We start from the raw sequence: 14024 nt of genomic DNA, 5'->3' as shown, positions 1-14024 counted from the left end.
TATATGCCCATGTTCATAGCAGCATTATTCACAGTAATCAAAAGGTAGACGCAACCCAAGCGTCCATCCGTGGATGGATGGTCGAACAAAATGTGGCATAGGCACACAGTGGAGTGTTACTCAGCCTTAAAAAAACAACGAAATCCTGGCACACGCTACAACATGGATGAATCTCGAAGACATATCAAGTGAAATAAGACAGTCACCAAAGTACAAATACTGTAGGATTCCCCGTGTACTGGGGCCTAGAGTAATCAAAGCAGAATGGTGGGTGCCAGGAACTGGAGGGAGGAGGGATGAGGAGTTGGTTTTTATTGGGCATGAAGTTTCAGGTTTGGAAGATGAAAAGGTTCTAGAGTTGGATGGTGGTGATGCTTGCACAACAATGTGATTGCACTTAATGCCACTGAACCACACACTTACCAACTATTAAAATGGTAAATTTGATGTTATAATATACTTCACCACAATTAAAAAAAACAGCATTACTACTATATGACCTAATTTTAGTGAAAAAATGCACATACATGAACAGGAAAAATCTGGAAAGACACACGCTAAATGATCTCTAGGTGGTGAAAACTGCACTTCGACGTTTATCAATGTTCTGCAATACCTGTCCCACCCACTACTTCTGTAGTAAAAGCTGATGTTATGCAAAGGGATCGGGAGGGAGACAAACCATAAAAGACTCAATCTCACAAGACAAACTGAGGGTTGCCGGGAGGGGAGGGGGTCGGGAGAGGGTGGTTGGGTTATGGGCACTGGGGAAGGTATGTGCTATGGTGAGTGCTGTGAAGTGTGTACGCCTGACAATTCACAGACCTGTACCCCTGGGGCAAATAATACATTATAGGTTAACAAAAGTAATCGATAAAAAAAATGAGCACTAAATATGATTTCATAAAACTATAAAATGTCTATAATTTTTTAAAAACATACCCAATAAAAAAGGAAAAGGCTACAGAGAAAGATCTGCCGTAAGCAGGAGATCAAACTTAACTCCTGGCGCCTGGGCGGCTCAGTCGTTGAGCCTCTGCCTTCAGCTCAGGTCATGATCCCAGGGTCCTGGGACTGAGCCCGCATCGGGCTCCCTGCTCTGCAGGAAGCCTGCTTCTCCCTCTCCCACTCCCTGTGTTTGTGTTCCCTCTCTCCCGGTCTCTCTCTCTCTCTCTTTCTCTGTGTGTGTCAAATAAATAAAGTCTCTAAAAACAAAACAAAACAAAAAAACAACTCCCAAACATACTGAAAAAGCTTACAAATAAAAATTTTTACTCTCTAAAGCCCAAACAGAGAAATGGGCGACAGACTTGAACAGGGAAACACCAACGCAGTTGAAGAGGAAGTTCAAGTATCATTTATTTATTTCATTTATGAATTATTTATCAAGTAAATGAAATAAACTCAAATTAAATTACCAATACCATTCTCTCACAATCAGATTGTTGAAAGTATAAAATGCACTCTCAGATGTTCCTGTGATATTAAAATTTGATCACATCTTTATGGAGGGCAATTTAACCCTATGTATCATGTGCTTTTAAAACAGTTACAATACTATGAACCACTGATACAGGAAACACAGATGAATCTCAAAACCACAGTGCTGAGTGAAAGTGTGACATACAAGAGTACATACTATGGAGTTCCGTGGGGGTGGGGCTTCTGGGATGAGGACCGTGTTTTGTATCTCAACAGAGGCTGGGACCACACAGCTACGTATGCATTTGTCAAAACGCAGCAAATGTACAGTAAGTATCTGTGCATCATTACAGTATGTAAATTCTATCTTAAAAGAAAAAAATACTGAACTCTAATGATATTCATGTTGCAGTGTTTCAGAGAAATGCACTGCTGTTGGCAATTACTTTAAAATGCATCACAGAAAAAGGAGGTGGATGGAGAGAAGGATGGGCAGACGGATATATGGGATAAAGCAAGCACAGTGCTAACGTAAAACATGCAAATGCTCACCATAAAACTCCTTCAAGAATGCTGTATATTGGGGGCAGCCAGCTGGCTCCTTCCGTAGAGCACGTGACTCTTATTCTCTGGGTCATGAGTTGGAGCCCCACATTAAACATATAGTTACTTTTTTAAAAATGCTGTATAGGGGCACCTGGGTGGCTCAGTGGGTTAAGACTCTGCCTTCGGGGGTGCCTGGGTGGCTCAGTTGGTTGAGCAACTGCCTTCAGCTCAGGTCATGATCCCAGACTTCTGGGATCGAGTCCCGCATCAGGCTCCCAGCTCCTTGGGGAGTCTGCTTCTCCCTCTGACCTTCTCCTCTCTCATGCTCTCTCTCACTCATTCTCTCTCAAATAAATAAATAAAATCTTAAAAAAAAAAAAGACTCTGCCTTCGGTTTAGGTCATGATCTTAGGGTCCTGGGATCCAGCCCCACACGGGGCTCTCTGCTCAGTGGGGAGCCTGCTTCTCCTTCCCTCTCTCTCTCTGCCTGCCTCTCTGCCCACTTGGGATCTCTGTCAAATAAATAAATAAAATATTTTTTTAAAATGCTGTATAGTTGAGATTTTTCATCACAAAGTGTTAGAAATATGAAAAAAAAATAGTGAAGAGCCATTAGGCAAGCCTTCTGCAGTGCTAGAAATGGTCGATCTTCATCTGGATGATGGTGATATGTGGCACAAAAGGGTAAAATTTGTATCAAGCTCTACACTTTTTTTGTACACTTCACTGATTGCATTTGTACCTCAAAAAATGTCTTAAATAAACAGCAATTAGAATAGGGCTTTAAAGTGCATATAATTAATAGCCTCAAAAAGACAAAAAAACAAAAAAAAACGAGTATGGTGCAACCAAAACACACAAATAAGCGTAAGGAAGGGAACAAAAGCACAGGTCTTGAACACAAAACCCATCCAATGGAAGAGCCCGACAGGCTGGAGAGCGGAGGAGACCTTGAGGACTGAGGCGGAGCTACAGGAGTAGCTTCCGCAGCCTTCCACAGCCCTCCCAGACTAGAGCAGAGAGACGGGAAAGAAAAGCAGAGACAAAGGAGATTCAGACTGTCTAGATCCCACCATTTGGATGGAACCACAGAAGGGAAATGAACACACAGAAGAGGGACATCTGAAGAAATAATAGCTCAATGTTTCCTAGAACTAAAGAACATAACCATTCAAAAAACAGTTTTAATTACACTTATTTGCAGTAATCTACATAGATCTAAGGAAACACACCACCATTTTATGAGAAGCTGCTCCTGATTGTGCAATTTCAGTGACTGTGCAACTTAAGTGATCCTTACTCCTTTCCCTATTTTTCAAGCTGTCTACGATGAATGCTACTTTTACAATGAGGAAAAGTAAAAGTTTCCTTTTATAAAACAAATCCAGACCCAAAGGACAAGAGAGGCTTTTTTAAAAAACTCCCACCTTGGGGCAACTGGGTGGCTCAGTCGGTTAAGCATTTGCCTTTGGCTCAGGTCATGATCCCAGAGCCCGGGGATCAAGCCCCACATGGGGCTCCCTGCTCAGCAGGGACTCCCCCCCCCCCCCCCCCCCCCCAACTCATGGCTGCATGCACTTTCTCTCCAATGAAAAAAATCTTTTTAAAAAATAAAAAATAAAAAAAAAAAAAAAAAAAACCCTCACCTCTCCTTTGCCTGGCTTCTGCCCTATGCTGTTATAGTGAATCTGTAAGTGGTCGCAGCAAACTTGGGCAAGTCATTTGATCGCTTTAACTTCTTTAGGTCTTTAATAGGAACAATAAAATCCCACCTTCCTACCTCACAGGAGTTTGGGAAACACCAAATGAGAAGAAGTATAAAAACAGCACTTGGTAAACCACAGAACACTATACAAATGGGGACATGTTATCACAGTCCTTCTAAGCTGGTAAACCCCAACCTCTGAGTCACCCTCACTGACCTCGCCCCTCACTCCCCACCCCACGTCTGACCTGCCCCCAGCCTGCCAGCTTTTCCTTCGTTTGTTCCCCAAGCCGTCACACTACATTACCTCTACCTGGCCTCACCCTATGCCTGAACCACGGCCACCGCCCGCTGGGTAGTGCTCCCCCTCCAGCTTTTCCTCACCCCAGCCTCTGCAAAGTTCCTCCTAAAACTTAATCTTCACTAAACAGGTTTACCCCGTAGCTACCCTGCTGGAAATGAAAAGCCTTTGGAAATGAAAAGTTGCAGGAGTTTACAGGACAACAGGGCATTGCATGGAATTCACAAACTCCTCTCCCTGGGTCTTCAGGCCCTCCCTCCTACCTGTAGTCAGGTTCCCCAAATTCTGCAAAACAAGTCAACACCTCTCACCCCCACATACACCCCCCCCCCATTCCCTACCTATCCAGGCCTCCCAGTCTTCCCTAGGCAGGGGTGAGAGGTTTGATCTGGGCTCTCTCTGCATCTTAGGACCAATCCAGACCAGGCTCCTGCCTGTTTTCGACATGCCCTCTCCACCCCTCAGGCGCTAGCCTCACTTCCAGCTCAGAGGCCTGCCCCACCTCTCCTGAGAGGGCTGACTGCTGTGCCCCGAGGCCAGGGCCTGGACAGTCCTCCTGCATCCTCTAAACTAGGCACTGGAAATTCATCTGTTAATCATTTTAGTACTTAAACTTTCTTTGCCTACCTGAATTTCATAGCAATTACTTCTTTGGTTTTCTGTATAGCTTTAGTATCTATGTGTATATGCTATCTATTCCCACATAATATACTGTTTAGCTATTATGCTTTAAAAAGTTATACTTTGTAAATTCTTTTATAACCTCTTTCTCTCAACTTTGAAATTGATCTATGCTGACACCTGAAGCTATAACCCATTCATTTTCAAAGTTGCGAAGTATCCCTTTTCAATATATTTGAATATACCACAACTTATGTATCCACTATATTGCTGATAGATATCTGGGTTTAACAAAAAGGTTGCTATTAGAAGCACTGATGTTATGAACAGTCTTGTATATATTTCTAGTTCACACATGTAAGTGTTTCTAAGAGTGAAACTTCTAGGTCATAGGGTCATACATTCATCTGTACCTCATAATGGCAATTGTTTTCCCAAGTGCATGAATACTTCTACCTATACAGCGTTGAGGACTGCCTCAAAAACCGTCAAGCTTTTAAATGTTTGCCAATTCATGGGTGTAAAATGTTATTTCATTGTGGCTTTAATTTGCATTTCCCCAATGAGATAAACATCTTTTCATGTGTTTATCAGCCATTTGGTTTCCTCTTAAATAACAGGCTGGTCTGCGTCTTTAGCTGTTTTTCAACTGCGCTTTTTCTTAATTGATGTGCAGTTGTTCTATGTATATTCTGGATACTAATCATTTATTGGTATTATGTGTTACAAATTTCTTCTTCCAGACTATGGCTTTCCTTCCTTTTCACCCTCTTTTGATGAGGAGTACTTTATTTTAAGGTAGTTGAATTTGTCAGCCTTTTCCTTTATGACAAATGGTTTGTGTAACTTGTTTAATAAGCCCTTCCTTACCCAGGGGTCATGAAAGGATTTATATTTCCTTTTACGAAAAAAATGTTATAAACTTCAAAAAGGAAGTTACATAAGCGATCAATAAGCACATAAAAGGTACTCAAAGTTATTAGCCATCGAGGAAATGCAAGTCAAACCACAATGAGAAACCACTACGTGGCCACCGGGGCGGCTAAAATTAGGAAACTGGTAACACCAAACGGTGGCGAGGACGTGGGTCACTGAACTTTTATTATACATTGTCGGCAGGAGTGTGAAATTGTAGAACCGGGTCAGAAAAGGTCAGGCAGCTTCTTAAAAAGCTAAACGTACAGCTCTCTGATCAACAACTCCGCTTGGTTCTTCCCTAAGAGAAATTAAAACATATGGCCACAAAATAATTTATAGTAGACTATTCGTAGCAGCTTTATTCTTTATTGCCAAAAATTAGAAAAAGCCCTGCTGTTATCCACCGACAAGAGAATGAAGAAGTGGACTGGGATCTAGTCATAACAGAATACTACTTAGCAAGAGAAAACACGCAAATAGCACGTGCAACATACATGCATTATGAAAACATTGAGCTGAGTACAAAGAGTCTTATACAAAAGAATACGTATTTTGAGATCCTATTGATATGAAACCTAATAGAGGCAAAAATAATTTAAAATGGATAAAAATCACAACAGTGGTTGCTGGCAGGTGGGGTTAGGAATGGGGAAGGAACACCGAGAACTTTCCGCTGGGGGATGGTGACATTCTGTATCTATTCAGATGGTATACATGTCTGTCAAACAAAAAGGAAACAAATTCTGAACTCTGGTAAGTGACTGGCGAACCGAAGTGTTCAGGAGTTAAGTCCACCGATACCAGGAACTTTGAACTTCGTGCAAAAACAGAACATTGTGAGCGACAATGGGATGGCAAGAGGTGATGAAGCACAGAGGGGAAAATGTTAACCACAGAATCTAGGCAGGAGGGAGACGGGTACTTTGCTGTATACTTGAAATTTTTCACAATATTAGAGAAAAGACAAAAACATTTTCAAGAGGAAGAGATTGACTTTAAAAAAATAAGTGAATATATTGGAGCAAAGTTTGCCTTTGAAGAGAGGTGACTAAAAGAAAAACCTCATTCCTTAGCCGTGCTGGTGCCTTGGAGCTTGTAAAACGCTTCTACACAGATTATTTTAAGTGATCCTCACCAAAACCTGGGTATTCTAGCCTCATTTTAGGCTTGAGAAAACCGGGATCGGAATTGGGCAAACACCACACTACCGGTGCTGGACGGAGCCCGACCCAACACGGAGGTCTCTCCCCGGCTCCTCTGTGGCGGTGCAAACACACCTCACCGGGGAGCCACCCCCGCCACCCGCTGCAGGCAAGGCGCTCTAGGCTGTCCCCCCGCAGAGCTCGAGGAGCCAAGCAGCTCCTGTCCCCAGCAGCGCATGAGAGAGGGACGCAAGCAGACAGGAAAAAAGCACGAGTTCAACAGACCCAAGGTCTACTTCAAACCTACCGGGCACAAAAGCAAGGGCAAGCCCCATTCCTCGCCTTCTTTGAGGCCATCTTCAGAGTTTAGGGAAATCTGTGACCTTCTTCCGGTCTGTGTGGATGGACAGACTGCACACGGTGCCTGCAGCTAAGAGACTTGCCAAAACACTTCTCTGCACTATACGCCACCACTCTTCTTACCAAGCCGAACAAAGTAGAACAGGAGGAGGGGACCCAGGAACATTGCTCAACCCTAACTCCGCCAGAATTGAAGGCAAAAGCTTTAGCAATCACCCCACACAGTAATCACTGGCTCCAGGGATTTGGGCTTTTGTGAAAGCACATACAGCACACCCCAGTTGTGAAATTTAAACAAGGTGAGCGAGCCCCACGGAAGAGGAATAAAAGCCCGCCCCGCCTTAAAGACTGGTGTCTCTATGCAGGCATTCACGGAGTGTGCTAACCGCTTTGGGAACTGTAAGGAATCTAGGACATAGTCCTTGTCCTCAAGAGGCCTCTAATCCCGCAGGAGGCTCCCGTCAGATCTCCTAGGCCTGCAAGGGCTACAGGGGAAGATCCTAAGAGCAGAGAAAAGAGAGAGCAAGTACAACCAGGGGCTCAAGAAAGGCTGGGCCTTGAAGAGGCACACATGCAGAGCTGGGGTAGGGGATGTCGTGCTCTGGGCAAAGGCTGATGGGAAGAACTAGCCCCAAGGGGCCTTCTGGCCAAAGAAGGCTACCTGAAGCCTGGGCAGGAAGAAGGGAGAGCGAAAAGGACTCCTGAGGGAGGCCTGCCAACTCGTGTCAGAGCAAAGAGAACAAATGAGAGGACCTCACAGATGCCTGACTTCAGTTCACGGGGGCAGGGCCAAAGATGGATGCAACTCTCCAAACTTGGGAAGCTCCCGCAGGGCTGGAACCAACTCCCCCAGCAAGCCATGACTTAACAAAGTCCTGACAATGTGGATTCAGGATGCCTGCTCAAAAGCCAGGTGCACCTGTGGGAGCTGCAACCCAGCGGCCCGCCAGAGGATGGGAAATGTAGTGGAGACAGGGAGTTAAAAGAGAACAGTCCAGGAGCAACGGGTTTGAATACGGCTTAGCGGTGAGCGTGGGTGAGCTTCTAACCTGCGGTGCCTTATCTGCAAAATGGAAATGACACCAGTCATTTCACAGAGTTGTAAGGACTTGATGAGATAACATCTGTAAGACACTCGGGCACGGTGCCCGCAACATCAAAAGCATCCCAGAAATGGTGGCTATGATGAATATGGATAGTCTGCACTCCAGGAACCTCTCTGTGTTGAGAAACCAGGCTGAAGCCACTGACCTTGGACAAGACCAACGGATTACTCATGCTCTAAGCAACTTTGCCCTCTCTTCTTTGATTTTTAATTTTAATTTTTAAAAAGTTCTGTGCTGGGGCACCTGGGTGGCTCAGTGGGTTAAAGCCTCTGCCTTCGGCTCAGGTCATGGTCCCAGGGTCCTGGGATCGAGCCCCGCATGAGGCTCTCTGCTCAGTGGGGAGCTTGCTTCCTCCTCTCTCTCTGCCTGCCTCTCTACTTGTGATCTCTGTCTGTCAAGTAAATAAATAAAATCTTAAAAAAAAAAAAAAGTTCTGTGCTTTAAGGCATTTTAGGTTATTCCGAGACATCTGCCTCACCCTGTAGACTCACATCATGAAACTTCCCCTATTAAAGAGCCCATCCCAAATGGGCAAGCTGTAGAAAGGGAAAAAAACCAGTGTCATAAGCCATTTCACAGGAAACATTTGTGTCAGAAGGGACCACAGGCCTCATTCCAACCACCACTTCAGCAAGGAGGGTTTGGGCTAGCCCAGCACAGGTCTGTGCTGATAGAGTTGTGATACTCAAAACATCTCTCTGAAGAACCACACTTCATGTTAAGATGGTAATGATATTAAGCACTAAAATGATACAGAATATAAATGCAAAGTATTTTTTTATATATAAGAATTAAGAAAATGAAAAAGCAGTATCTACAGAGGTAAATTATAGTCACATATTTCAGGAACTGAAAGGTCTCATTTTGTAAACTACACTTTCAGAAGGAAACTTTCAATAATTCCATAATCTACCCAGAGTCAATGACCCCTAGTTGGGGGGGGTGGGAAGATCAGACAGGTCAGAGAGAAATTTGCTTTAGTTAACGGAAATATAAAAATTTGATCGGCCCACTCTGTACATTAAAAGCAAGAAAGAAATTTTATTTCATAGCTAAGAAACACCAAGAAACCACTAAACTTTGGGGGACATCAAGCTGGTTAGTTTGGCCAGTTTTGAGGAGGAAGGGAAGAAAAGGAAGGAGGCAAAAAATAAGAGGAAATTGGGAGAAGAAAATGGCAGAAGCAAAGGCTAGCGACAGGATGGGATGGGCATGAGTGGATTCTGAGCGCTCAGGCCGGGAGCCCTCAGTGAGAGGTCAGAGTGTGGCCTGCTATCACCTGTCACCTGTTATGCACTGCCCATCCAGCTGCACTAATTAATCCTTCAGTCTTTGGAGGGAATCTACTCTGCTCACCAGGCTAGAACTCTATTATTCCCTAGTATAAATGCTCTGAAAGGGCAATAACCAGAGATTTCCACAAAACCAGATCTAACCCTCCAGCCTCCACTCCAGTTAAAACTGGTTTCTACTTCCTTTCTATGGGCTGGGTGGATTTTCCACTTCTCCAGCCTGGCTCACACAATTCTCTAATTCCACAGATGTCTGTGGAAGGCCCACTATGTGGGGGGGGATGCAGCAGTGAACGAAACAGACTTGAGTACAGCCTCACAGAGCTATTTAATGACAAATGGGGGGGGGGGAATCACAGCAATGCACTGGCTGTGTGCACAAAGGAGGGGGGGCCCACAGGCTCTCCTCTGACACTCCTGCCTCCACACTCAAATCTTTCAAGGGCAACTCAAGTCCAAGTTAAGGAAAGAGAAGACCCAGTAAATCCAGACTGACAAGAAAATATTGAAATGTTACAGTTAAAGCTCAAGCTGATTAAAAACAAAACTCTAAGTGTTCAAACTGAACACAGCATTCATTATCTGTAAGCACACAGACTATAACTCCTGAAATGAATAAACAGAACACTTTTAGTAACACTCGAGCAAGTTCATATAGGATGACCCAGCCTAATGTATTACAAGATCCTGAAATACCTTTGGAATCATTAAGAAACAAATTATGTTTATTGTGTTCTACTGTTAAGTATATTTCTTGTACTTTGAATATTGGTATCTCATGTTAGGAATCATGTTCTAACATGCGGCCTAAGATATAACTCTATAAAAAGGCTCCATAATCGAACAAGTCTGGGAAATGCTACACTCTCTAAACACCATTTGGAGAGTCACAGTGTATTTTAGGAAATTAAGTTTTCTGACAAATCCTGCATAAAAGAAATCTGCCAAACTTAGTCTGAGCCAGTATTTCCCAAACTTATTTTGACATGGCTCCTTTTTTCATTTAATACTTAATAACAGTCAACAAGTTGCTTCAAGGAACACACACGGGATACACTGCAGTGTAGGGGGAAACACTAATCTGAAAATGCAATTATCACTCTCCCAAGCATTTTGATGAACTAGTGTTTTCTATATGTACTATCAAAATACAAAAACTTCCCCAATGAATTTCTTTTTGAAATCCATTGAGTGATATGCTGATTTATTGTATTTTTAAGAAGAAATTTTTAAAAAATTTTTAAACATTTTATTTATTTGAGAGGGGCGGGAGAAGAGGGAGATGCAGGCTCCCTGCTGAGCAGGGAGCCCCATGTGGGGCTACATCCCAGGACTCTAGGATCATGACCTAAGCCGAAGACAGATGCTTAACTGGCTGAGCCACCCAGGCACCCCAAGAAGAAATAATTCTTAATAAACTAAAATTGGATCTTGGTATATTAGTATTCAATACTTGAATTGAATTGAATACAATTCAATTCTTGGCATATCAGAATTCAAATTAATTAATTAGATTTTGCTAAATCGCTGGACATTTATCTTCTCTAAACATGTATTTTTAGATTTCTGAAATGTATTTGATAATTTTTTTTTAAAGATTTCATTTATTTATTTGACAGAGAGAGATCACAAGTAGATGGAGAGGCAGGCAGAGAGAGAGAGAGAGAGAGGGAAGCAGGCTCCCCGCCAAGCAGAGAGCCCGACGCGGGACTCGATCCCAGGACCCTGAGATCATGACCCGAGCCGAAGGCAGCGGCTCAACCCATTGAGCCACCCAGGTGCCCCTGTATTTGATCATTTTAAAAGATTCATTCCCTTAGGGTGCCTGGCTGGCTCATTTGATGGACCATGCAGCTCTGATCTGGAGATTTTAAGCTGGAGCCCCCACACTGGGTGTGCAGATTACTTAAAAATAAAATATTTTTAAAAAGAAGAAGAAAAGGGCGCCTGGGTGGCTCAGATGGTTGAGCACCTGCTTTCAGCTCAGGTTATGATCCTGGGATCCCGGGATTGAGTCCTACATGGGGCTCTCTACTTGGCAGGGGGTCTGCTTCTCCCTCTACCCATCACCCTTCCCTCTTTTCTCTCTCTCTCAACTAATAAAATCTTTAAAAAAATAAAAAAGCTAAAAAAAAATTAAAAAAGAAAAGAAACAACTCCTTCCCTTAAAGAAAGAATAGCTTTAAAAATGCTGAAATTTACCTCTGCCCTATTACCGGGGATGCCCACATACAAGTATCTGTCACTGAGATCCGGTATCAACACGTACAGTATGTAACTAACAAGCACTTCTGTGGCTGTGGTGTTGTTATTTGACTTCTCCTCTGGAAATACTAATATTACCTTAAAGCCTATATTTGAGGTTTTATGGGGTAAAATTCCAGTGACTGAAAAGTTTCATCCTTCAGTTAATAAAGAGCCAAATTCAGCAAACGTTTATTTAGCAGCTACTATATGTGTGCCAATGCATTAAAGACTGTAAATAATGAATGTCTTTTTCTGTGCCCCAACTCAAGACAATGGGCTGACAATGGGACAGAATATGTAAGACTCTTAAAAACTCAGGGGCTCTACAAACACCGTGGACAGCAGAAGAACAAACTGCTGCACCAGAGATGCTTATAAGACAGGGAGGTGAATTTTAGGACACGGACACCACCACAAAAAGGCAAGACACAGGGCCTCTTTCTAAAACGGCTAATTTGGGGACCTAAAAGTTCATTATTAGTTAGTGAGAGAGAACCAATATTAGACATGGGTCAAAAACCTGAAAGCTGTTAACACTTCCATATTCAACTTCACCGTGTGATGATTTTTTAAAGCCAATTAGGTAGGCTTAATGTCTCAGCACTACACTGACATTAGGAACAGCTGGGATTCACAGTCTAAAACCATCACAGGTTTCTTCAAGAATCCGTAGAAGGAATCCAACTTCTGATCATCACAACAAAGTTAGATTTTCACCTGGGTATTGAGGGGTGGGGAAGTCACTTCATCTAGGTTACCCTCTTTTTCACTTTCCTAAAGAAAAGGCGTCATGGATGACTGCTAGAAATTTAACACAGAAACTGAACAAACGGTATCAAACTTGGGAGGTCTAGCAAACCCAGTAAGCCAGAAAATCCAAACAATTTTACAAATGACTTTTTAAAAAAGCAGCAGCAACAAGAGGGATGATCAACAATCCGAGGCCATGCACACCAGAATTTTTTTTTTCTAGTTTAACAAAACATAAACGCATGAAATCCAGCTCTACAATTTCAAATCAGAGAACTGGAAAGCTGTTGCTGTGTGCCTGAATGAACACCTTTTCCCTTTTACTCCCCCCACCATTATCCTCCCTTTAGGAAATCTTAACGAAGCTTAAGCCCGGAAACTTTCACAAAACGTACGCCAAGGCGATGCGCGCTGGAGAAGACACCCAACGGTGAAAAGCAGCCACAAAACCTCCCGGTCAAACTACTTAATAAAAAATTAACTTTGTTCTGCTGAATGCTTCAAAAATCGCGGTTCTGATGGTCTTTTCTCATTACATATGCTTTAAATACAACACGTATGGCAATAACCGTGAACCTCAAATCCATGTGCAATGGAGCAGAGCTGATGGGGCTTCAGATTACGTTTTAATAGTCCCAGAGAAACTGGGGAACTGCGACCGCGTGCGCGTGCAAAGCCGACGGAGGGAGAACAAAACAGGGTGGTAGGATCCAGCGCCGCGGCTTCCCCGGGCTGGCCGCCCTTCCCTTTCCATCACGAGAACCCAAAGAACAAAGTCCACGCAGATCTAACGTTTCGGGGGCGCGCCACAGTACCCTGGGGGTTCCCCGCTCTTGGGGAGGGAAATGACTCGAGCGCCCCCGGGCAAGTGCGCCGCGGGCCCCGTCGGATAGATCCCGGGAACCGACACCGCGGCTCGCAAGGCGTCCCGCTCGCAGCCCCACCGACGAGGGTCGGAGGACGCGCGGCTCGGGCTTCCCTCGGGCCGCTGTCCCGGCAGGCGGGCGCCGGCGCCCGGTCAGAGCCACCCGAAGCGGGGCGAGAGGGCAGCGCCGCCCGCGAAGGAGCCCCGCCCGGCCCGGCCCGGCCCGGGTTTCGCCGCGGACCGCAAGTCCCCGAGCCCCGACCGCCCGCCCGGCACCCCTTTACCTTCCTGCCACTGCCGTCGCGAGGCTCGGGCTCCGCGAGGCCGGCGCCGCGGGCCGCGGGCGAGGCGGTGGTCTTCGGGCCGGCGGGCGGCGGCGGCGGCGCGGCGTCTCCCGGCGCGTCCTCGGCCTCCTTGCCGCCGTGGTACACCGCCCGGCCCTCGGAAATGTGGATGCTCGGGGCGCAGCCCATGCTGGCGGCGGCGCGCGGACACGCTGGCGGGCAGCCGCGATCCGGTCAGCAAACGGCCCGCCCGGCGCCTCGGGGCCGCCGCGGGCGCCGTGTCATCGCCGCCTGGGCGGGCGGGCGGGCGGCGGCGGCGGCGAGCGCGGGTCTCGCGTCAGGAAGTGCGGCCGCCCCTTTTATCGCGGTGCGGGCGCGGCGGCGGCGGCGGCGGCGCTGGGGAGGGGGCGCTGGGGCGGGCGGCGCGCCGCGGCCGCCCCTCCGAACATGCCCTTCCTGAGGCGG

General features: G+C 45.4%; 1 protein-coding gene across 2 annotated transcripts in view; it reads right to left on the bottom strand.

The window, feature by feature from the left end:
* The window catches only part of LOC111152625 (phosphodiesterase 8A), a 148745-nt gene extending 134997 nt beyond the window's left edge, over positions 1–13748 (bottom strand). For both annotated transcript variants that reach the window (XM_022511160.1, XM_022511161.1), the window contains exon 1: positions 13560–13748. In XM_022511160.1, coding sequence (XP_022366868.1) covers positions 13560–13748 — 189 coding nt within the window. The remainder of the gene's footprint in view (positions 1–13559) is intronic.
* Between the last annotated feature and the right edge of the window lie 276 nt (positions 13749–14024).

The sequence above is a fragment of the Enhydra lutris genome, unplaced genomic scaffold (genome assembly GCF_002288905.1).
Source record: "Enhydra lutris kenyoni isolate GAN:26980312 unplaced genomic scaffold, ASM228890v2 scaffoldscaffold29, whole genome shotgun sequence".
Lineage (NCBI taxonomy): Eukaryota > Metazoa > Chordata > Mammalia > Carnivora > Mustelidae > Enhydra > Enhydra lutris.
Note: the sequence above shows the minus strand (reverse complement) of the source record. Positions and strands in the feature narration are given on the sequence as shown.